The sequence below is a fragment of the Saccoglossus kowalevskii genome, chromosome 8, assembly GCF_978046115.1.
Source record: "Saccoglossus kowalevskii chromosome 8, keSacKowa6.1, whole genome shotgun sequence".
Taxonomy (NCBI): domain Eukaryota; kingdom Metazoa; phylum Hemichordata; class Enteropneusta; family Harrimaniidae; genus Saccoglossus; species Saccoglossus kowalevskii.
This window is the reverse complement of record NC_140648.1, coordinates 26,476,144-26,502,256: the sequence shown is the minus strand read 5'-3', so window position 1 is coordinate 26,502,256 and position 26,113 is coordinate 26,476,144. Positions and strand designations below refer to the sequence as shown.

Here is a 26,113-nt window from a genome sequence, read left to right as displayed (position 1 = left end):
CACGTACTAAAAACTATATTACATTTTCCAACACTTTAACATTACAATACCTCGATGCGCCCTGGTGGAGTAGAACGTGGATGTAAAATTCCGGAGATAACAAAAAAATATACTAATTATTTTTAGCGCAAACAGTGGTGAATGTGGTGTCCTAAATTAGGTTTCTGTACGCCTCGTGTAGATACAACCCCTTGGATGTCTTGTTTGTGTTTCAGGAAAAATATTCATGGGGACAAACCAAGCAACGTTCAGCATACAGTGTGTATTAGTACTAAGCCAAAACGTCATTATTACTAACTACGTTCTTTTCTTTCTTTTTTTTAGTTTTTTTTTTTAAAAGTCTTAGCCGAGTGCCAAGGAGATGCTAACAGTTCGGATGTTGACCCAATTCCGTACATGAGTTCAACACACTTCCTCCAGGGGTGGACCATTTAAAATATTGGAGAGATTATAGAGAACACAATTAAAAAAAAAATGATTATTTTGGAAAAAAGATTTTGCTGCAAGTATAAGCTTGAAATAAGTTAGTAAACATTAAAAATTACCATCATAACAATGCAATCTCATTACCGTATACATCTAAGTTCGACGGAAATTAAAATGGCCCACCCCTCACTCATTATTTTCAAATTCGCATAAATAAAGTAGATTCCTGCCAACTCTGGGATCACGCTATGATGCTCGGAAACACATGAGGTTAGTGGCCGATTCGTCTGACGTAACGCCTTCGCTGATTGGTCGATTTAGTCGGTCAAGTCATCACACCATATCAGAGGCGCTTATTTCGTATGCAGTGAAGTCTATAAATTAGCTTCAAACATGACGAGAACTCAGTCGTTATATCCGCTTCATGTACTGCGCATATTTGTGCAAGAATATCCAGACAAGGAGAGACTAACACTAGGTGAGTCAGTTTTAATAACAGTTCAAATTAAGAAAATGTGATCGGTTTTCTCGTGCACCCGGAATCGTTCGTCGTATGTTCCCAATAGCGAGCATGAGGCGATCTCTGGTGAAGTCTATGCGTAATAGTGGTTAGTAGTTTTGTATTTATTCTCGCAATGTCGTCTTTCAAATTTTAATTTCATTACCCCCTCCTAACCCCCAGAGTGTCCCAGGATGTGCGAAGTTCAAAGACGTACTTGCAAGCTATTTAACGTAGAGGGCGGTGTATTTGTAGCATTTCAAGAAAATTGCTTTATATCACCGTCCCTCAACACGGTGTTGAAGAACGGTGTTTATATGTAGTGTCAGAATGAAGCAAAGTTAATTGAATCTAAAATTAGATTATCGTACAAGAATGAAGACATTTATGAACAAATGTGATTCAGAAAATTTCAATTTGTTTAAAACAACACCGTTTTAATTCACATTGTATAATAAATTCCTATGAGACCCACATCAAAAAAGCTGCACCATGCAACTGTGGCAATTTCGAATCAACAAAATCAGTTAAAAGTTATCCTGCTAAAAGATTAGAACATTTGCCTATCATCTGTTAGGCATTATCATTAAGGATTGTAGTCTCACTGCCTCAAACATTAATTGCACTACAAAACATAATTTATCTACTACTTTAAAATTTATTTTGTGCCATAAGTCATCAGATATCTTTGTTATTTGTTGACTTCTATTTGCAAATTACAAGTGTACATATTCCTATCATAATTGCAAGTTTATCCCGGCATCAACCAGGTTCGGCCGAACACAGGCACTCGCAAATATTAATATTGCATATGTTAGTGAATGTAATTTCATGCAGTGTGCATTGTATTCTGATCAATGAATGACTGAAGTATGATGATGATATGCTAATTATGGTCAGTCATGTGATTTTGGTATTATCCAATAGGAAGTTGCCTTGTAGTCAAATTATTGAAATCATGTTTTGAAAGTATGCCAGGAGTGTGAATGGTGGTATGATGAAATCAGCCAATCACAGACATTTATAGATTTGTGTTGATTAATGTATTGGTGATAACATTACTTATTTATTATAGTAATAATTCTCTCATATTTATTTTAAATAAAGAGGACATATTTTGTCGTATGATTTTAATGAATCAATCAGGATTAATATTTTCATCATGTGATCCAATGTCACTCATTCTCATTTTGGAATTGATATTCAAAATTTTGTTTCATGCATTACCTCTGTATACTAAATATTTGAAAATATTTTCTCTCAACTATCCATACTCTACTACTTATTTTACTTTTTTTCACAATGAAATTGTGCAGCGATAACATTTTAACTATGCATGTGGGTGGGTGGGAGTTTGTTTGTTTCAGCATGTGAATACTGTTTTAACTCTGTTTTGACATTCCTGTAAGCGTTGAAATTATGCGATCATTATATTTTGTAACTGAGAATCATTTGATATTAACAAGAATCATAGTCTTACGTACATTTATTGTCGCGAACCTCTTTGAAGCAACATTTTTTATTCAATTGCATGTTTTATAATTGCATCTATATGTGCAATAAAACGTTTTATCTTGATTGGTTCTCATCTTTCCTGTTGCACGTGTGCTTGCCGTTTATCAAGAATGACATAATGTACAGGTTACCGTACAGTATTCCATATCACATAGCAGCTATCTATAAAAGTGTTTTATCTAATCATTATGTCTATAATCCAAACCATAGACTGAAGGATTAGATAGCGTTGCATTGAAACCAAGTGAAAATTCATAAAACCAAACCCACAATTTAAAATTAAAAACAAATATTTTGCTTATATTGTTAATTAATTTGAAAATTGATATTTTTTCATCACAATCAACATGATAAATAAAAAATGGTAAAAATAAAAAATAAATTTGTCGTGTGTAACTTAAAGGGCGGCAGTCATCGTGCCGCGCCCTGTTCGATATGGGTATAGCGACGTATACGCGTGTAGAATACATTGTTTATTTACATGAAATTCGAACACGCGCTGCGCAACGACCACCACGCTTCAACTTCCATGCTAGCTATAAGCAGGCTTGCCTTTTCATAGAAACTTTTTAAAATGAGTTTTACTATCACCAATAATTTCAATTTATTCATTGTAGTATTTACCTATGTCACTGATAGGTATCAGATATGTATCAGTTTTAAAAGTAAAGTTAGCTTTAGGCCAGCTTCAAGGTTGCTAAATGTTGAGTTATGCTCAGACGACTGTAAAGGGGTTAATTATTCACTGGGTTTTAATTTTGCTTATTTCGCTGACTGAAAAATGCACTAAATTAAAACCCATTTAATATGTAAAATTTAGCATAGAACACATTATCTAAATGATGAAACCGTGAATTTAAAACCCACTGAATATGCTTGAAATGGTAAATCAGCGAAATTTAAACCAAGTAAAAATTAGTCATTTTACAGTATACTGTATAATAGTTAAAAAAAACTACTATTCCTAGAATGCATTTGATCCACTTTGCTAAGAATATCTGAAAATGTTACATTACTTTATTTTGTGACCTCACTCAACTTGTCTCAAGTGTTTTGGCAATATATCAAACGTTTTTTTCTTTTGAAGTTGAGAAGGGTACCTCCCACAGTATTTGAGGCACTGTTGATATTAAAATGAGTTAATCAGACCATACAGTGTCACCTCATTCTAATATGCAAATAGGAACCGATTAGCTTGGCACCTACATGTATGTAGGCTAGATGAAATTAGTTGATATACCGTGAACTATTAAATTTTTGTCGCTAGAACTGTTTGTATTTTCATAAGCATTTGGGAGAAGAAAATTATGAAAAAGTCACTGTGTGGAACTCAGTGCTGTGGAACTCAGTGCTAATTTTTTTGAATGTTTCAAGATTCATGAATTTTTTTATTTCTGCCAAAAATTATAGTGATTTACAGTAAAGTAATTTTTGTTGTCATACTACCCCATGTTTGATGCAAGTCCAAAGCAACATATAGACTGCATGACTGTGTAAAAATGATAATGTTTATTTACTCAAAATTTGCTGCACGGCAATTATGGGTGTTTAAATTATTCAAGACTGATAAAAAAAATTATGTGCTGAAAAATACAGTTAAATTACAGCTTTAACTTTTTCTTTTACGTATAAATTTATCTGCACTTTTTTCTTATATTTATTATCAATATTTCTGGTAAAGAACACTAATTTTGGACAAAATTTGAGTCAATTTTCGGTTTTTACCCCCCAAAATTGGCTATTTTTGTCCCAATTTCCTGAAGGAAAGTGCAGACTATAATCGAGACTATTTTGTGAATTTGTAGGAACTGGTGGTGAAAAGATTAAATCAACCGTAACAAGCCTAGATATTTTATAACCATCTACCTAACTATACTGGTAATAGTGAAAATATTTAATTTCATAAATAATTATTTTTTTAACCAGATGGTTGAACTTTGCTGCTAGGCCTAGAGATGGATTCTTGTTTTCTGAAAATTCCCATTGAATCAACAAAACTGTTCACCTGAGGGTTCAAACCTTGCTTCTTATGTGTACATATTTTACTATATGCATGTACATGTGTTTGGTGCATTTTACCATCACATCTGAATTTTGCTGATTCAGACATAAATTAAAATTCAATTATGATGTATTATAAATTAAAAAAACAACAACATGTAATTGGGACACTTCACTGCACTATGTTCAGTGATGCTGATAGAAAACCTGCACAGAGACGTACACTTTATAATTGTAATATTTTTATTTCAGGCTATTCTACTTAGTACTGTAAACTTACTGCTCTAAAAGTTATTAGAATATGCTAGTATAAAACAGAGCTCTCCTTGTTAGACTGCAAAATAAATTCTACAAAGGTTTCCAAATAATAGCATTTGTTTTTTTTTCTGTTTTTTTTTTGCCTTTGACAGAATTGCCTGAGATAACTTTGGCTTTGGTGCAGTAATAAATGTGTTATTGGCAACTAAATCATCTTGAAATTCATCCACATATTTCTTCAATTTAATTTAAATTTTGTTGATTTTGTCAAACTAACCAAGTATTTTTATTAATTTCTAGTTTTAACAACGCTATTTCCTGGCAATCATGGAAACAGATATGGATGACGTTGTCATTAGCGGTATAGGATGCAGGTTGCCAGAATCTGATAATTTGGAGGAATTCTGGCAACATCTCATCAACAAAGATGACATGGTAACAGAAGATAACAGAAGATGGGAACCAGGTATTTTATATCTTGTTGTAAACAAATTTAGTGTTGGATTTCAAAATGATGCATAATAACTTGTTTACATGTACATTCATATCAATATTCTATTAGAAGCGCATCTAAAATAAATTGTATTTATTGTAATGTATACACAATCATTAAAACTTGTGTGCAGTAGACAAAAGTTGATGATTTCTGTGTCACATTTTAGGTCTTCATGGCTTACCGAAGAAAAATGGCAAAATTAAAGATCTAAGCAGATTTGATGCTTCCTTTTTTGGTGTTCACCCAAAGCAAGCAAACACCATGGACCCACAGCTAAGAATATTCATGGAGTTAACTTATGAAGCAATAGTCGATGCAGGTATGTTTACTGCCCTCACAGACAATCAGCTATAGTCCCTTTTTTTTATCTACAATTTCCAATGACTGAGTTGTTTGATTATTTGTGTCAGGTATTGATCCCCAGATATTGAGAGGCACCAATACTGGTGTATTTGTTGGTGCCAGTGGATCAGAAACAATTGATGCAATTGCCAGTGACGCTGAGACATTACTTGGATACAGCATGACTGGTTGTTGTCCCGCCATGTTTGCTAATAGAATATCCTATTTCTTTGACTTTAAGGGTGAGTATCAAAGGGTATTGTATAAATCTATGTATGGTGATTATGTATGTGTTATTGAAATCAGAGGATGTAAACCTGTATTCTTTGTGGGAGTTAACTTTCATAAATTTGAGTATATTCCCAGGCAAATTTGTTTCGACTGGTACTGCAGAGTATGTTGTTGACATTGATCCCAGACTTTGCACAGTAGCACAGATACTTTGCTGCAATAAGTTTACAAATTCAACTAATAATATCTTGTGTGAGCATGGGCTGTCAGAAATTATATTATTACTACAACATGTATCAAAATGTGTAAAATATTCGATTGTGGTGTGAGGAATGACTGAAGGTTATAAACAGAAAAATACAAGGAGCAATTTCTTACTAGTATAATTTAAGTTTAATAGTGTTTCAAGTAATGAGTGTTTGTGAGAGTCGCGTGTCACTTTAGTGCTTATTACATCTGTGGTTGAACTTTTCAGTTGAATTGTTTAAATCACATTTTAGTTATGTTCAGTTATAATTTGGTTATAATCCTAAGCCTATCAGCTGAACACTTAGTGTTTATATATATTATTATATTGATTTTATCATGACAGGGCCAAGTTATCAGTTGAACACAGCCTGCTCATCCAGTTTACTTGCAATGGAACATGCACTGAAAGCTATCCGCAGTGGTCAGTGTGATGCCGCCATTGTAGCTGGTCTTAATATAAATGTCAAACCCAATACATCAGTGCAGTTTATGAAGCTTGGTATGCTGTCCCCCGAGGGACAGTGCAAGTCATTTGATGTACAAGGTAAACATAAATTTCATTCAATATAGCGTAAAAATCTTACACTATGATAGCTTAAAAACACTTGTAAAACGCATTTGCATTACAAGCACCTCTTTTAGGGAAAGAGTAAGTATAGTAATTCAAACAGAGAGAGATAACAATGGAAATTATAGCCTATAGTAAAGAAATGTCTACAATTTATCGTCAGGTAATGGATATTGTAGATCTGAGGGATGTGTTGCAATTTTAATGATGAAGTCCTCTGTTGCTAAGAGAGTATATTCCACAGTAGTCCATGGCGGTACCAACACTGATGGCTATAAGGACCAAGGTGAGTGTGTAAATTATGCTCATCTAATGTTTTTTGACTCCCATGTGCGAAGCACATAATGGGAGTCTTTGCAGTTAGTGTGTCTGTGTGTGTGTATATGTGTGTATGTGTGTCCGACTGTTCCACTGCTATCTCAAGAACCATACATCGGTTTTTGATGAAACTTGGTGCATAGATGCTCTGGGCCAATGCGCAGATTTGATTAGGTTTTGGTAAAAATCCATGCTCGCTAATTACCTAATTTGCATGATAATTAGCTGATTTTTAGCTGTTCTATGACTGTTCCACTGATATCTAGAGAACCACTCATTGGATTTTGATGAAACTTGGTACATAGATGCTCTGAACATATGCGCAAATTTGATTAGTTTTTGGTAAAAATCCGTGCATATTAATTACCTAATTTGCATGTTAATTAGCTGATTTTTAGCTGTTCCATGATTGTTCCACTGATATCTAAACAACCACTCATTGGATTTTGATGAAACTTTGTACATACATGCTCTAAACTAATGCTAGGTTTTGATTAGTTTATGGTAATATCAGTACATATTAATTACCTAATTTGCATAATTAATTAATTTTCAGCATTTGATATAAGTACTAATCATCACATTTCAATGAAACTTGGTACATAGATGTCATATGACACTGCATAGACCTGATAGTTTTTATGGTAATATCAGTACATATTAATTACCTAATTTGCATAATTAATTAATTTTCAGCATTTGATATAAGTAGTGAGCATTACATTTCAATGAAACTTGATACTTACATACTAAAGGACTATTAGTATGCAGAGATTGATTGTTTCCGATAAATATTTGTGCATATTAATCACCTAATTTGCATAATTAGTTAATTTTCAGCTTTTCCACGGGTATCTCAAGTACTAATCATCGCATTTCAATGAAACTTGGTACATAGATCCTTTAGGACTATGCAGAGACCTGATTAGTTTTAGGGCAAATAAATATGCATATTAATTAACTAATTTGCATAATTAATTTTCAGCTTTTCTACTGATATCTAAAGTACTAATCATCACATTTCAATGAATCTAGAATTATGCAGACCAAATTAGTTTCCGGTAAATTTTTGTGCATATTAATCACCTAATTTGCATAATTAATTAATTTTCAGCATTTGATATAAGTACTAATCATCACATTTCAATGAAACTTGGTACATAGATGTCATATGACACTGCACAGACCTGATAGTTTTTATGGTAATATCAGTACATATTAATTACCTAATTTGCATAATTAATTAATTTTCAGCATTTGATATAAGTAGTGAGCATTACATTTCAATGAAACTTGATACTTACATACTAAAGGACTATTAGTATGCAGAGATTGATTGTTTCCGATAAATATTTGTGCATATTAATCACCTAATTTGCATAATTAGTTAATTTTCAGCTTTTCCACGGGTATCTCAAGTACTAATCATTGCATTTCAATGAAACTTGGTACATAGATCCTTTAGGACTATGCAGAGACCTGATTAGTTTTAGGGCAAATAAATATGCATATTAATTAACTAATTTGCATAATTATTTTTCAGCTTTTCTACTGATATCTAAAGTACTAATCATCACATTTCAATGAATCTAGAATTATGCAGACCAAATTAGTTTCCGGTAAATATTTGTGCATATTAATCACCTAATTTGCATAATTAACCAACTTTCACACTGATATCTCAGTTACTAAACATCACATATCATTGAATGTACATGGATGCTGTAGGACAATAGACAGACCTGGATAATTGTGGGTTAAAATCTGTACATATTGATTACCTAATTTGCATAATTAACCAATTTTAAGCTTTCACACTAATATCTAAAGTACTAATTATTCCATTTCAATGAAACTTAGTACAAAGATGCTCTAGGACAATGTACAAACCTAATTAGTTTGGGGTAAAAATCTGTTCATATTAATTCCCTAATAAGCATAATAATTCATAATTTTTTGGTTCTAATCACATTTCAATTAAACTTGGAAACATAGATTTTCTGTTACATTGCGCAGACCTCATTAGTTTTCACTCAAATCTGTTCATATTAATTTTCTGATTTGCATAATTAGTTTTCAGCTAAGTAATTTCGAATTATATTTAATGTGTCTCCAATACTCTCAGCACATGATAGTTCTTTCTAAGCTTTCTTTGATTTTCACCTGTTGTGTTTTGAATTTTATAACCAAATACAACCCAGATTAATAGATTGCAGCAACTGACGTATAAACATTGATTATTTGACTAATACTTGGTCATTGTATAGTCATGTGACAAATCACTCTTGAATTCAAAGATAAACTATAGCAGTTGTGCATAATTCTACAACATGCATATGCAACCATGCAACAAAAATAATAGATTACATTACCGTTTCAGGTGTTACATTTCCTTCTGGTGCTGAACAGAAAAAACTTGTAGAAAGAGTTTACAAAGAAGCGGGTGTTGATCCCAAAGATGTTGTATATGTCGAAGCACATGGTACAGGTACAAAGGTCGGTGACCCGCAAGAAATCAACGCTATTGTTGATGTCTTTGGTAAAGATAGAAACAAAGACAATCCTCTACTTGTTGGTTCCGTGAAATCAAACATGGGTCATCCGGAACCTGCTGCTGGACTTGCTGCTGTTGCCAAAATAATTCTAGCCATGGAAAAAGGAATCATCCCACCAAATCTGCATTTCAATAATGCCAACCTTGATATACCGGGACTGCATGATGGTAGACTCAAAGTAGTAGATGAACCTATGGAATTACCGGATGGTTTGATTGGGATTAATTCATTCGGTTTTGGTGGTTCCAATGTTCATATGATTCTTAAACCACACAGCAAAAGATCGTTACACATTCCAAAAAGCGATGTTAGACTCCTCCACTGTTGTGCCCGAACTCAGGAGGGTTTGGATAATTTACTGTCTGATGTTGAGGAGTATGAGAAAATGCCTGATTTTGTATCATTGATAAATAATGTTTGCAACCAGCCAGCAACTGGATTCCCGTACAGAGGATACAAGATTATAAACAGCGAGAATAAATTACAAGAAGCTCAACAGATAACTGACAATGAGCCTCGACCGATATGGTGAGATCTTTAGACAGCTTTGAAAAGTTGTGTTATTATATGTAATGCAATTAATTTATTTATGTTACAACGCAATTTGTGGCTTAAAGCAGGAGGGTCGTCACCTGCACACGCGCGGGAATTGAGTCCCAAGCAATGATAACAACACACGCTAAAAACGCAAAGGCTCATGGGTAGACGCTTGTTTGTAAACAATGACACGCTATGGCCATCTGACGCATGTGCAGGTGGCGACTCCCCTGCTTTAATATATTAATCAAAAATATTTTTTATTCATTTTAACACATCGCATGATAAGAGCCTCTACGAAAATGCCAAAATCATTGGGAAAAATGGAATTTCAATAGAATTTCAATATTTTGTATTGCTAATTTGATTTCCAAAATCTACCATATGGAATAATATACTTTGAATACAAAATATGTTGTATTATTCCCAGTATAATTCCATCAGTTTGCTTTCAGTTGCATTACTATAATTGGCATATAGAAATTGATTTTTCATTTTGAGTCAGTAAAGTTTCTAAATTACTTAAAGTGTAATGTGCATTAGGGGAGATGAATTATACTGAATACATTTGTTTTTCTGTCATATTTAATGACTTCAATGCTGTTATTGATCAATATTCCAATGCCAGTATGTGTGTGACCTTTCAACTGAAGTTGAAGACTAATAATGTGTTTTGTGTTTTCTGTATTAGGTACGTATTTTCTGGTATGGGTACACAGTGGCAAGGCATGGGTAAAGACTTGATGAAACTAAACACTTATAGGAAATCTATCTTGAAATGTACAGAGGCATTAAAAGACACAGACATCAATGTGTACGACACGATAATGGGCAGTGATGAAAATACCTATAAAGATGTGATCAAGTCATTTGTAGGACTTGCTGCTATTCAGGTGAGAAAGGGTGATTCTCACATTTCTACAAATAAATTTTGATAGTTGTCAAAACAAATGCTGTGAATACTGGTCCAGGGATTATAAGTAATGGCAATTGTTATTGATCTTTCATCTTTGTCTGTCTGTTTAGTACCTTTTTCCTTCTAGTGATGAAATGCTAATGTAAGGTTTCGATCTGTCAATGTTCACCCATACATTTGTGCTTAAATAAGTTAGTGTGTTGACATATTATTCAATCAAAGTGATGTGAGCATTTGTCACTTTCAGGTCGGTTTGGTAGACCTCTTAAAATCCATGGGTGTGGAACCTGATGGTATTATTGGACATTCAGTTGGTGAGTTAGGTTGTGGTTATGCTGATGGCTGCCTTACAGCTGAAGAGACTGTTCTTGCTGCTTACTGGAGAGGCAAGTGTGTGATTGATGCTGAACTACCTGCTGGTGGCATGGCTGCTGTTGGTAAGTTAACCATATACTCCCATTTTTACTTTGTGGTTTTAGGTATGGCGCCCTCAACATGTACTAGAACAAATAATTCATGTATTTGTTTTTTCTCTCTGTTGTTTTCCTGTTTTTGAGAACTTGCTGTAGTAAGCTGTCAATGCTTTGATATTTTGCCCTTGAATTTAGGTATAGCACCCTCAACTTGTACTTGAACAAATATTCTGTGTATTTGTTTTTTATCACTATTTTGTTTTTAACCTTTTCACCACCAGGCTTTCTTGCTCAAATTTGTTGGCCATTTTTTCTTATAATATTCTACAATAATTCTAGAAATTGAACCCTAATTTTGAAGCCAACAAACAATTTGAGTAACTTTTCAGTTTTTACTCAAAAAATTTGGGTATTTTTGTCTCAATCTTCTGAAGGAAAGTTCAGACTTATTTTTGTTCTAATTTTAGGTTTAACTTGGGAAGAAGCCAAACAGATGTGTCCTGATGGCGTGGTTGCTGCATGTCATAATGCAGAAGACACTGTCACAATATCAGGACCAAAAGCTAAAGTTGCTGACTTTGTTAGTGATCTGAAACAACAAGGCATATTTGCTAAAGAAGTAAACAGTTCCAATGTTGCCTTCCACTCCTACTACATGGCCCAGATTGCACCAAATCTGAAAAATGCTTTAACAAAGGTAATAATAATACTTGAGTAATTCTAGAAACTTGTGAACAAATGGAAAATAGAAAAATGTGAATGTGTTTTTTTTTTTATAATTATTTTCTATTGCCAGTCAATATGCAAGATAACCTTCGCATTTCAAGCTCTACTGTAACCTCTGTTTTACTGGGAGCCTTTGAAATATACAACAGGTTTTCAACTTATTGTAGTGGAATTATGTCAGATTTGGATCAGGATACCCCACCCAATTTCCAGTTTTGTTTTTAGTCTTGAATTATTAAATATTGTAATGTATATTTCATTACAGGTTATCAAAAACCCTCGTGAGAGATCACCACGATGGATCAGTTCCTCTATTCCACAAGACAAATGGAACACCAAACTAGCCAAGTATAGCTCAGCTGACTACCATGTAAATAATCTGGTCAATCCTGTGCTATTTCAAGAAGCCTTGTCTCATGTACCATCCAATGCTATCACAATTGAAGTCTCCCCTCATTGCCTGCTGCAAGCTATTCTGAAACGCTCTCTCAGTTCAAACTGTGCCTTTATTGGACTAATGAAACGCAACTACCCAAACAATCTTGAATTCTTCTTGTCTAACATTGGGAAATGTTACCTCAGTGGAATGACATTAAACATCAACAAACTATTCCCAGAAGTGCAGTATCCAGTAATGAGAAATACACCATCCATCGCTCCGTTGATCCATTGGGACCACTCACAGCAATGGCATGTCCCGAAAGCCAAAGATTTCTCTACGGGAAGTGGGCAGAGTAATGCAGTGGTCTCGTACATTATTGGTAAGTTTATCCCATATATTATGAAATACAGCCATGTGATAACTTGTCAAGATCTTTATTAGTCCCCGTTCGGACGAAGTCCGAAAACGGGGACTTATAATTCGGTCTCTGTGCATCCGTGCGTCCGTGCGTCTGTGCGTCCATGCGTCCGTCCGGAGTCATATCTCAGAATCCCTTGGACCGATTCCGTTCATTCTTTGCATGTGCCTAGTACTTTATGTGGGACATATGCACATGCAGTGGTTTAGCGATTCGATTCAAAATGGCCGACTGGCAGCCATCTTGTTTTTTGAAAATGTTGTATTTTGGACATGCTTTGTCAGTTTTCATTCAAACTTGGTACATAGATTATACATGTTAGGATACATGTCCATGACGATTTATTTCACAATTGGATCAAAGATGGCCGACTGGCAGCCATCTTGTTTTTTGAAAATGTCATATTTTGGACATGCTTTGTCAGTTTTCATTCAAATTTAGTACATATATCATACATGTTAGGATACATGTCCTGACCGTCCGTGAGTTCCTGAGTCTGTCTGTCCGTCCGTCCATGCGTCAGTCTGTCCAGAGTTATATTTCAGAATCCTGTTGACCGATTCCCTTCATTCTTTGCATGTGCCTAGCACCTTATGTGGGACATATGCACATGCAGTGGTTTAGCGATTCGATTCAAAATGGCCGACTGGCAGCCATCTTGTTTTTTGAAAATGTTGTATTTTGGACATGCTTTGTCAGTTGTCATTCAAACTTGGTACATAGATTATACATGTTAGGATACATGTCCATGACGATTTATTTCGCAATTGGATCAAAGATGGTCGACTGGCAGGCATCTTGTTTTGTTTTTTTATGGACGTGCTCTGTCAGTTTTCATTCAAATTTGGCACATACATGTACTTTATACATGTTAGGATGCATGTCCATGACAATTTGTTTCAAAATCAGATAGCCTAAATAATTTCATTTAAAATATATAACAATAAACATTTATTAATCGTAAGGTAAACTGGTAATTTAACTTCAAGGAATAGTGATCCTTTTTGCTAAATGTCTTGCATGGATGAATGCTCACAGATTATAAAAATTCTGGCATTTACAAACCACAGAATAAATACATAGAAGTATAGAATGTAAGACTCTTGAAAGAAATTTAAACAAATTAAATTGTCTTGATTCATAATATTTATTTTAAAAAAAGACCTGAGGTTTTAAATGATTTTGTTTTTGTGTATATTTTTGTTTGATTTTTTCTGTAAAGCACTGAGAGACTTAGTAAAGAGAGCTACAAAAGTGTGTATAATAATAATGTTAATAAATCATGAATTGTAGGATTATTTGAGTACATTACATAGGATTATTTTCAGTAAGTCCTTCACTCTGTAACAACTCGCTATTATTTTCCCGGTTCTCTAGATGTATCACCATCATCAGAAGACCATTATCTGCGTGATCACTGCATTGATGGCAGAGTGTTATACCCAGCCACAGGATACCTTCAACTTGCATGGAAAACTCTGGCTAAAATACGTGGGTTACCATACCAACAGATTCCAGTGGTCTTTGAAGATGTCACCATACATAGAGCTACAATTTTGCCAAGTCAAGGTAAGATTATGATTCAAAATTCAAAACCTAGTTCGAATTCTTGACAACACTTCATAGTAATTTTACGGGCAGTTATGGAAGGAGCAGTGTTTTTGCCGCTTTTTATTTATTTAAATTTTTTTAATCCATGTTTTATGGAGTCAAATTCTACATGGGGGTAAACATGACTAAAATGTCAGCATCTGCACCCTTTAACCCCTTGACACCATATGTTTTGGTGTAATATTTGCCTTTGTACGGACAAATGGACATCATTTTCTATTGTCTACAGGTTTACAGATCAAAATTTTGAAACAAATCTAAAAAAAATTAAGGGTATAATTTTGTAAATGGTGTCAAAAACTGACTGGCATTCAACAGATTGAACATATAATAAGTTTGTAAAGACAATACACACCAGAAAGATATATAATAAATGGTTGAAGTGAAATAGGGATGAAATTAGTTCACAGTGCCTTTCACATGAAGCAATGGAACAGCTCTACAGTGTGATTTTATATGTTTAAGATATATACTTATATATATATATATATATCACCTCATTTAATATGTTACTGAATGTATCCCATTAAATTACAGGAGAAGTGACTCTGGAAGTATGTCTAGCACCGACTACCGGGATATTTGAGGTTTCTGAAAGCAATCAGTTATGTGTATCTGGCAAAGTAGAAATTGCCGGTGAGCCATTGGAAATCCTTGATGTCTTGGAGGACGAAGAAGGCAGTACAGTAGATACTGGATTATTGGAGTTGTCTGCTAGTGATGTATACAAAGAACTCAGACTCAGAGGATATGATTATGGAGCAACTTTTCAAGGGATAACCCGTGCTGATAATTCTGGTAGGTGTACATGCATTTAGATTTGCTATATATGAACCCTTTATTATAGAAATGCACTCCAAAACTATTTCTGATTTTTAGCATGCTTTCTGAATGACCAATGGTGGGACCAGTATTATAACTATTTGTAAACCAATTTGACAGTCTTAGATTAAGGTGGAATTGTTTGCCATTCTTATGGATAAAAACATCATGGAAATAGTGAAGTATATTAATATAATAGGATGCCCAATACATATATCCACATTTTCAAGAGAGTCAATCTATGCAGAAAGATATCATATGCAGCATTGCATGCTTCCATGAAAATGCTGCAAGTGCATAACTTTTTTTAGAAATTATATATAAATATAAAACGCCCTTTGTATACACGTGCCATGAAAGCCACGGGGGGTGGGGGCATTTAGAATATAAATCGTTCAAATCTTGCATATTTGTGAGGTCTTAACGCTAATCATATATCATGTGCTGTGTATTCCTGTGACATCCTAACTCATCATAAATATTCATAATGCGCTCTGTTTACATGTATGTATACTATTACCTTGCATTCTTACTTTTGATTATTGCAGGCAACCAAGGAATGCTTGCATGGAATGGTAACTGGGTATCGTTTACTGACACCATGCTACAAATACAGATTTTACGACAGCCCGGCAGGAGCCTTAGATTACCAACAAGAATTAGATCAATCCGAATAGATCCTGTTGAACATCTCAAGAGGGTGATCTGCGAGCATGGTGAACAGACTGGTAGGTAAAACTATTGTAATATTCACTAAAAAGTGTTTTTAAAGGTGTATACAAGTTGTGGGACAGTGCCATGCAGTCATGTGATGCAGTTGTTAATGTGTATTTAAGTACTCATATTGTAGACTGACTTCACTTTACATTGTACTGACTGCTAATATTCGAAAGCAGAATTCAGATATTTACATTGTGTATCCTCAGAAACATAAATGGATGTTCTCCGAATTAAAATTTGTCTCATTTGATGGATTATATAATAATGAAGTTTTGCTATTTCTTTTACAGAAGTGAAGGTGACTGTTGGTACATACACTGATAGATGCATTGCTGGTGGTATAGAGATAAATGGTCTGCATGCTACTGTGGCTCCCAGACGTCAACAACAACAAACTCCACCAACACTAGAGAGATCTCTATTCATACCATATTCCGAGAACCAAATTGCAGAAGGTGATGCAGAATTGGTGAGATACCAGAAGGTGTGTGAGAAGTATGCCATAGATCTGTTATTCCAGGTCCAAGAAAAATGTCAACAGCAACAGATTGATGTCCCAAACTCCAAACTGATGCAGGAGATGACGAATGAAATGAAATCCAGACTGATTGTTATTGACGACATAAATAAATACACGCAGGATCCTCAGTGTGGATTGATGAAGGTTATGACTGAAATCTACAATGTGGAGATGAGTGAATCATTTACAGAAGACGTCCGGAATAAACTGGACCTCAATTCTGATCTGGTACAGAATGATAAGTTACTGAGCGTTCTGACTAATGGGAGATATCTGAAGAATTGTCTTGATGTGGTGATGGAGAACACACCAGGCATGAAGATGAAGATCATGGAAGTTGGTGTTAGGGGAAGTGGCTTCTACAGCAAAGTGGTTCCTGCATTGAATTCACATCCACTGCTGCAGCTTGACTATACTGTGAGCAATCAATCCGAAGAGGTCATGTCATTGAAAGAGGAGGAGTTCCAACAGTTTGGTGTCTCAACAATGAAATGGGATCTTTCTGAATCTCCACCCAGTGATGTCAATTCATCAGATCTTGTTATTGCTGAGGGCCTTGCCAGAGTGTCAAACATTCCCTCAGCTCTGAGTAACATCTCATCAACTTTGGTAGATGGTGGGTTTCTACTTTTACATGAGAGAACTACAAACTTTGCAGTTCCTGCAGTTTTAGAGATCTTATCCCAGGATATTTCTAATAACAATTCATTGAAGCGACAGTATGAAATCTTTCTTACCGAGGACCAATGGGTGAAGGTTTTAGAGCTAGCCAATTTTGAGATTGTTTCTCAAAAATCTGATGGTTTGCAGTCCACCATCTTCTTGTGTCGCAAGCAAGTTTCTTTTACTGAGGAGTCCTACGTCTTGGCAGTGAATGGCGCTAACTATGAGTGGGTAGACACCTTGAAGGAGACAATTTCAAACTTTCAAGAGAAGCATGCGAAAGATACGATTTGGCTGCTGGTTGATGGTGCAATGGATTCTGGGATCGTTGGTATGATTAACTGTTTGAAGCAGGAACCTGGTGGAAATAGACTTAGGTATGAATTGGCGTAACCTTGTTTGCTATTTATTAGTGCATATGGCTACTGGTTATTTTGTAACGCAGCAAAACCAAACTGATTTTTGGTTTTTGCAAACAATTCTGGACTCGTGTAGTATTTTGAGTTTAACATATATTTTTAAGAAGATTTGCTTTGTTTTCCTATAAATGCATCGCTGATTACATTATTTAATTTTGTTTTATCAATTTTTATTGAACCATATGACTTCAAAACCAAATATAATTGTCATTATATAATTCTACTATGTCAACACGAAGGCTCAGTATTGATTCTTTTCTTCACAGATGCATCCTCAATGCTAGTCTGGAGAATGACACAAAACTACTTGACCTGAATGACAATGACAAAACATTGGAAAAGATAATGCAACAAGACTTAGTTATGAATATTTACCGTGATGGCGAATGGGGATCATTTCGTCACGTGCCGTTCAGCACTGCCACTAAATCCAGCACCATCTTGACACCACATGCATATGTTAATGTACTGACACGTGGTGATCTCAGCTCACTGAAATGGATCGCATCACCTTTGAGATATGCAACGTCAGAATCCCTTGGTCAGAACAAGGAGATTTGTAATGTTTATTACGCATCTCTTAATTTCCGAGACATCATGTTAGCCACTGGTAAACTACCCCCTGATGCTCTACCAGGTAAAATGAACAAGTATATGTGCACAATTATTTGTATGGGTATTGGAGAATTATATAATCGTTCATTTGATTTGACGATTTTGAATAACATTGTAGATATGATCTGTTGAAGTTGTAGCTATAATTGCTCTTTTTGCCAATTTTATCACATCTTTCAATATTTTGTTTGAAACCTACGCCTCACACAAATTTGTTGTTGGTCTTATTGGAATGTTAACGGATGCAAATCTCTTTATGCACATTAGGTAATGTTGCTTCCCATGATTGTGTATTGGGAATGGAATTCTCTGGTCGTAACACTGCAGGCCAGCGTGTGATGGGACTTGTACCTGCTAAAGGTCTAGCAACCACAGTGAGTGTTGATAAAGACTTCACCTGGGCTATACCGCAGTCATGGACTATGGAGGAAGCTGCCTCAGTTCCCGTTGTCTATGCGACGGTATACTATGCACTGATTGTTCGAGGGCAGCTGAGAAAGGGAGAGAGTGTTCTGATACATTCTGGATCAGGTGGTGTTGGACAAGCTGCCATCTCTGTGGCCCTACATCACGGGTGTCAAGTATTCACAACAGTTGGTAAGACTCTTTATTTTATACACTGATGTAACAGGTTTCCCTAGATGTAATATGAATATTTGTTTATGTGTTCATGACTTGTTTTCTCAGGTTCCCAGGAAAAGAAAGATTACCTAATGACAAGATTCCCAGAAATGAATGAAGAACATTTCGGTAATTCCAGAGATTCCTCCTTTGAGCAGAAGATACTGATAGCCACCAAGGGAAAAGGTAGGCTTACTCTTACATAAGAACTTTAGTGTATTATTTTGAAGCTAAAACCAGCACCCTATTAATTGAAATACTTGCATTGTAGCAAGAAATTCATTTTGAAATGAAATAAAATAAATACAAATAATAAAAATGCTTGGCTAAAAATACAAATACTTGGCTTCTGCTAACCCCTTCATCATTAACCAATAATAATTACTTGTTTAGATTTTGCTGCTAAGGCGAATTCCAAGAGGAAATGGTCATCATTTAAAAACATTATATTATAATATTGCAGCAATTTTTCATAATGTTATCTTTGAATGCTATTCAGGCTTATACCTTTTTGTTGGTGTTGATTTAATTACAAAAAAAATATACAAGCATGCTTTGTATGTTTTAAAAACAGTATTTAATTTATCTTGTAGGTGTTAATGTTGTTTTAAACTCACTGGCTGAACAGAAGTTACAGGCAAGCGTCAGGTTACTGGCACGTCATGGTCGATTCCTGGAAATTGGCAAATATGACCTTTCCAATAATTCACCGCTGGGTAAGAATTCTCATGTATAAAAATTAATCATATATCATAAATTTAATTTGAAAGCTGTGTTAGATACTTGCAATAACATTTCTCTTTAAATGTTATCAGTACTAATTTAACAAGTATGAAATGAAAGGGCAGTGGTTGTTGCACCATGTATGTGCAAGATATTGTCTAATAATAACAAAAACATTGACTTTGGTGGTGTGAAGACCAACATGTACAGAAAAGAGAAACTACCGAGGTTTATCTAAGTATCCTGGGATGATTGGATCACAGTAGTAGTGTAGTAGCACATCAGAGCCAGATCAAAACTCACATTCACATTTGCCACTGGGAGAGTACATTGGGTTATATCTATTTATTTGCTCTTTGTAGCACATCCGCTTAGCGTTAATGATGGGGGGTCTATGGTCAAAATAAGTCATATTTTAATGATTCACTTTAAAGTGGATGTAATTTTGTACACTTGTGTTGGAGATGTGCTTCTAAATAGAGCCAATATGGTAACTAATTTTCAGTTTATACCTAAAGTGTTAATACTTAGTTCACATCAATTATATCAAAAATCTGTACTGGCAGAATGCACATACACAATCTGTAATATTTAGTATATTTAATATATTTACATGATAATCTCTGTTTATTTTAGGTATGTCTCTGTTTTTGCGTAATGTAACATTCCATGGTATCTTGCTGGATGCCCTGTTCGAAGGTGACAACCCAGACTGGCAGTCGGTTTATGATTTAGTCTCTCAGGGAATTGAATCTGGAGCTGTACAACCACTAAAAACAACAGTATTTACACATGATAATGTTGAGGGCGCTTTTCGATATATGGCACAAGGCAAACATATTGGTAAAGTGCTAATCCAGGTTGGTATTTGATTTATTTATGATTTAGAATAACCATTTTTACTGATTTTAACTGGTCAACTGAATTATTTATGTAGATTGAAATTTGCTGTTAGTATATAGAGGATTTTTATCTGATTTCATTTTTTTAAACCAGTTATTGTAGTAACAAAGTCAGAAAACAAACTTTTATGTTTCTGTTCACGAATATTTTTTTGTACTTTTTGTCAGAATTTCAGAAAATTAAAGAAATTTTAAAATAAAACTAACCAAAAATGTATGTAAATGGGTTTTGGAATTGAGCAGAACATTTTTTTCTGGATCTTATTGAATAGTTCACAAATTCACAACAATAATACTAATATATCATTTTTTATTATTCAAATAATGTTTTCACAGGTTTGCAATGAAGAATCTGGTTGTGTAACTGTTCCCAGCCCTGTACAAATGCCTGCAATATCACGTAGTGTGTGTCACCCCAAGAAAACCTACATCATAACCGGTGGTCTTGGAGGGTTTGGTTTAGAGTTAGCTAACTGGCTAGTTGAGAGAGGTAGGTGATTTTATTTGTTGAGAATTGCAATTATGTACATTATGACATATAAGATGGTGATCCTCGTATGGAAAAACAAATAAATCTGTAAGGGTGGGCAACATCTTTGATTACAAAAATTCTTCCCTGTCTACAAACAAAAGTATGAACAAAATAACCATAACAATTAATTTTGTCTCATAAATATGAAAAATTAAATGACGGGGATTATTTTTCATCTCTAAAACTAACTCAGAGTCCAATTGTTGTGATGTTTAGGTAAATGAGAAATTACCAATTAAATTATTTTTTTTATCAAATGATAATTTCTGACTTGTTTGTAGGAGCACTTCACCTTGTGCTGACATCTAGATCAGGTATTCGCAATGGCTATCAGAGTCGGTGTGTGAAACAATGGCGTAACCTTGGTGTCCATGTCACCATCTCGACTGTAGACATAACTGAATGTGATGGAGCTGAGAAACTAATAGAAGACTCCAGCCAGATTGCACCCATAGGAGGACTATTTCATCTTGCAATGGTAAATATTGTAAAATCAGTCCAATTATAACAAATCTATTCTCATGACAGAAATGACATAACAAAAATACCCTTTTGTGTCCTCCAGGTTTTGAAGGATGGCTTATTTGAAAACCAAACTCCTGAGACTTTCCAATCAGTCTGTGCTGCCAAGTATGTTGGTACATGCAATCTGGACCAAGCTACTCGTAAGCTCTGTGCTGAAAGTATGGACTGGTTTGTTGTGTATTCTTCCATTGTGAGTGGACGTGGCAACGCTGGACAGACTAATTATGGATTTGCAAACTCCGCCATGGAAAGAATATGTGAAAAGAGATATTATGATGGATATCCAGGTTAGTAACTAAATAAATTACAAATGAAAAGCATTAATTTTCACAAGCCAAACAAATGAAAAGTGTTGATTTGCATCAACTAATAAAAAGTGTTTTTTCGTGTAGGTCAAGCAAATGGAAAAGTGTTTATTTACATACATCAAACAAATAAAAAGTGTTAATTTGCATAGAGGAAATAAATGAAAATTGTTGAATTAAGGCTAGATATAAACAAAATAAATAATTAATTGGATTAATGTGTTTGCAGGTTTATAAAATACTGTAATTTCAATCTCAATTCTAGTTGGTTGTACTTTAATTTTTATTTGACTCCTCAGCATTGGCCATACAGTGGGGTGCTATTGGTGACGTCGGTATCATACAAGACACAATGGGTGACAATAATACAGTGGTGGGCGGTACATTGCCTCAAAGAATTGGTTCTTGTCTCTCTGTTCTTGATACTTTCCTTGTGCAATCACATCCAGTGGTGTCCAGCTATGTACTGGCAGAGAAATCTACCGGTGTCAAGAACGACCAAACTTCAACCAAAGCCACCTTGGTTGATTCTGTTGCACATATTTTGGGAGTCCAGGACCCATCCACTTTGAATCCTACCACAACTCTAGCTGATCTGGGACTGGATTCGTTGATGGGTGTTGAAATTCGCCAGACTTTGGAACGAGACTACGATATTGTCATGCCAATGCGTGACATCAGACAACTCACAGTGAATAAATTAAATGAACTTTCGGATAGTGAAGCGTCTACACTGACCAAGAAAGACATTAAACAAGTTGCCATAAATGTTGAAAAGACCAGATCTACTGCTGCCGATGTGTTATCTGCGCCTTCCCCACAGACTATTGTTGATTTACACAAGATTGAAAATGACGAAAATCATCCACTTTTCATCATCCATCCTATAGAGGGCACTGTTACTTTATTAAAGGACTTAGCATGCAAACTACAATGTACATGCTATGGTATTCAATGTACACCAGATGTTCCAACAGACACAATAGAAAGCATGGCACAATACTACATTGACAGAATGCAGGCAACACAGCCAGTTGGACCTTACAGACTTGCCGGGTACTCTTTTGGTGCATCTGTGGCCTTTGAAATGGCATTACAACTTCAGAGCCAGGAAAACACTGACAGCAAACTGGAGCAGTTAATCCTATTGGATGGCTCTCATGCATATGTTTCTGCACATACACAGACGTACCGAGAAAAGTTCACAGTGGGTGATGAGAATGAAGCTGAAACTGCCGCAATGTGTGCATTTGTACAGAACTTCATACCAGTCAACTATACATTGGTAAGTGTGAGCAAGTAGAAGTTTAGAGCTATATTACCTAATATTATATAACAAATCTTAAATAACTTAACTTAACTGTTGACTAATTGTAACACTTGTCATTTATTAATATACGGCTTGAATTGTATGGGGATATCTAAGCATGGTGATGTGTAGGGTTTTCCAGCTGTGACAGTTTTTCATAAGAGTAAATAGTATGCTTCTGATCTTGAGGGCAACAGCATATACCTGCTTGCCTGAAAAAAGACAGTAGAGAGATGTTTTATAAAACACCACATCTAGATTCTGCTACATACATGTACCTTGAGATAATCTATTTGTCCATCTTTGTTTGTAACTTGCAGTCAATGTTTTCTCTTACAACAGTTGAAAGAAGAACTCGCTTCATGTGAATCTTTACAATCACGTCTGCATCTAGCGAGCAACAAAATTGTCAGTGTATATCCAACGCAAGATAAGGATGTTTTGATGGTGGAAGCAGAGGCGTTCTACAGAAGATTGCTTGCAGGTGATGCTTACAATCCCATATCAAAATACAGCGGTGATGTGTTATTATTCAGAGCCAAGACAGGTAGCGAGTCTGGGGACAATCTGGGAGAAGATTATGGTCTTAATCTGGTGAGTATCATGGGGTAATGCATACTGGCATGTCCATGCTGCTTGTATGATGTAATACAAGCAGGCTTCACAATTCCTATTCGCCAGCTAGGATCGTTGGTTAAGTTGGTATAAAACATTACTTGTTTAAATTGTTTCTGACTATCTTAAATATTCAGTTCAACACCATATTATCCCAGGACCAGTGTCAAATCTGTTCTGAAAAAGTGGAATTTTTATTCATGTTTGTCTTGTAGGACATCTCTGAATGCAACAATTGTAAAAATATATGCACTTGCATTATCAAAACAAATCATACGTATTATGAATTACTATGGTATTCCTGAAATAACCCTCTTTGCATTATGCTACAAGTGTTAGCAATCAATAATCAATGATTTTAAAATCATCTGTTGCTACAGGTTACATCATAGCTAAATATGTTTTATTTCTAGGTTTGTGATGGTATAATAACTACATATCAAATTGACGGTGATCATACGACTTTTATCCAAGGACAGAGCGCCAATGAAATTGCCATTATTGTGAATAATTTATTTGCTGGTCAAAGATATACCAATGTTGAAACATAGTTGATTACCCTGTGAAACTGGAATTGTTTTTATTGTGCAGTCAGATGATCCAAGACTTTTATCCACGGACAAAGTGCTTCTGCAATAACTATTATTATAAATAATTTATTTGCTGGTCAAATATTCACCATTGTTGAAAAATAGTGGGTTGATTACCCTGGGTCATTTGTGAAAGTAGAATTGTTTTATTTGTCATGTCAGATAATTTAAGACTTTCATCCAAAAACAGAGTGTTACTGAAATAACTATTAATATGAATAATTTATTAGCTGGTCAGATATACACCAATGTTGAAGCATAGTGTGTTGATTACCCTTGGCTGCCACTAGTGTGATAGATAGAAGATGAAGATAATAGTTTATTGTATTTTTTGCCAATTACCAGTACAGCTGATTATGAGTCATAATATTTTATGAGATTCACGTAGCACAATAGTAGTGTACATGTATTATTCTGTCAACTAGATTATATATTTCATCAAACAGTTATCCTAACATTTAATGCCCAATTAAATTGGTTTTATTATATACCCTACTTTAGAGGTTTTACAGTACATTTTAGTACGTTTTAACTACATTTTCAAAGGGTTATGACATTAAGTTTTCAAATGATGACCACTTTCTAAGAAAAAATTATAGTGTCTTGCATTGATGGGAAAAAAAAATAGTTTTGTTTAGTAGTCACGTTTTCACTGTCACAGACACAAAAGAGGCTTGCAAGGTTGTTTTATATAAATAGCACAACATCTGTAGATAATCATGTAATCTCCATTTTTTGCAATAACTGATGATTTTAGATCACAATAGATTAAACTTTGAGACTTTTTAAGATACATATCTAAATGTATGTAGGCATTACTCTTGATATTGTTGGAGGGGTGGGTGATTTCTCTAGTTTTATTTTGATTAAAAATGATTAGATCGACCTCTTTCATATATACATGTAAAACTGTAAACTACTTCAATATAGAGATCGCGTTTGTAGACATTCCCATATCAAAGTGAAAGGTTTTCATTAACTGTGTACTACCTGTACTACCTGTAAGCATAAGATAGCTAAGAACTACAGCTTAACAAACTTTGCAGTCTCATATGAATGCTAGAAAAAAAAGACTATTAAAATAAACTATCCAAAAGCTCGCATATAGAGCAAAATATTGAAATGAAATTATTGCAAGCAAGCTTAACTATTACATTGTCAATGAAGGAAAGTTGAAAATTGTACTCTTGTAAGCTTTCTGGTCTATATAAATTAAGTCTTTTAGAAACAGTGCAACATTTTAAACAAATTTTTAAGCAATTTGACCATTTGCTGTTACTTTAACTTTTAAATTTGTCAGTACTTTACCTTGTTAAACCCGTTTTTGAAGAGTGTGTGAAACTTGAAATATTGTATGGTATATATTAATCATGTGTATTTCATTTGTAATATACAGGTACAAACAAAACAAAACGCACAATAATTGGGGGATAAAAAAGTTGTGATGTACAATATGTGCTCTTTTTTTGAAAATGTTTTGTACAAGAAACGATTGTATTAGGTAATTTTGTGTCAATAATTGTACATTGTCTTGATCATAAGATTAAATGTCTAATGCACATGCTGGCAAATAAAAAAAATTACACATGTTTTTTTTGATATAGAAAATAGAGTGAAATCATTGAATCTTCGCCATTTGGTAAATAATATCAGGTTATTGCGAGGATACCTCAAAGTATGCACGAAGACAAAGTATGCGCGTTGGTCGATGCGACAGCATACTTTGAGGTATCCTCGTAATAACCTTATTATTATTATACATCTTTTCGTC

General features: G+C 34.6%; 1 protein-coding gene across 1 annotated transcript; it reads left to right on the top strand.

Annotated features, from left to right (window-relative positions):
• Positions 1-749: 749 nt before the first annotated feature.
• Positions 750-25,950, top strand: LOC100374692 (fatty acid synthase-like). Its single transcript, XM_085502426.1, has 26 exons — positions 750-904; positions 5,000-5,165; positions 5,362-5,514; positions 5,606-5,779; positions 6,361-6,561; positions 6,749-6,871; positions 9,284-9,986; positions 10,687-10,888; positions 11,159-11,348; positions 11,792-12,021; positions 12,316-12,811; positions 14,228-14,419; positions 14,999-15,259; positions 15,832-16,011; positions 16,294-17,563; positions 17,872-18,242; positions 18,488-18,817; positions 18,908-19,027; positions 19,435-19,557; positions 20,201-20,424; positions 20,803-20,956; positions 21,280-21,476; positions 21,564-21,810; positions 22,128-23,113; positions 23,480-23,731; positions 24,166-25,950. Exons 2-26 carry the CDS (start codon positions 5,027-5,029, stop codon positions 24,301-24,303), a joined length of 7,656 nt encoding a protein of 2,551 aa, XP_085358552.1. The 5' UTR covers positions 750-904; positions 5,000-5,026; the 3' UTR covers positions 24,304-25,950.
• Positions 25,951-26,113: the final 163 nt, after the last annotated feature.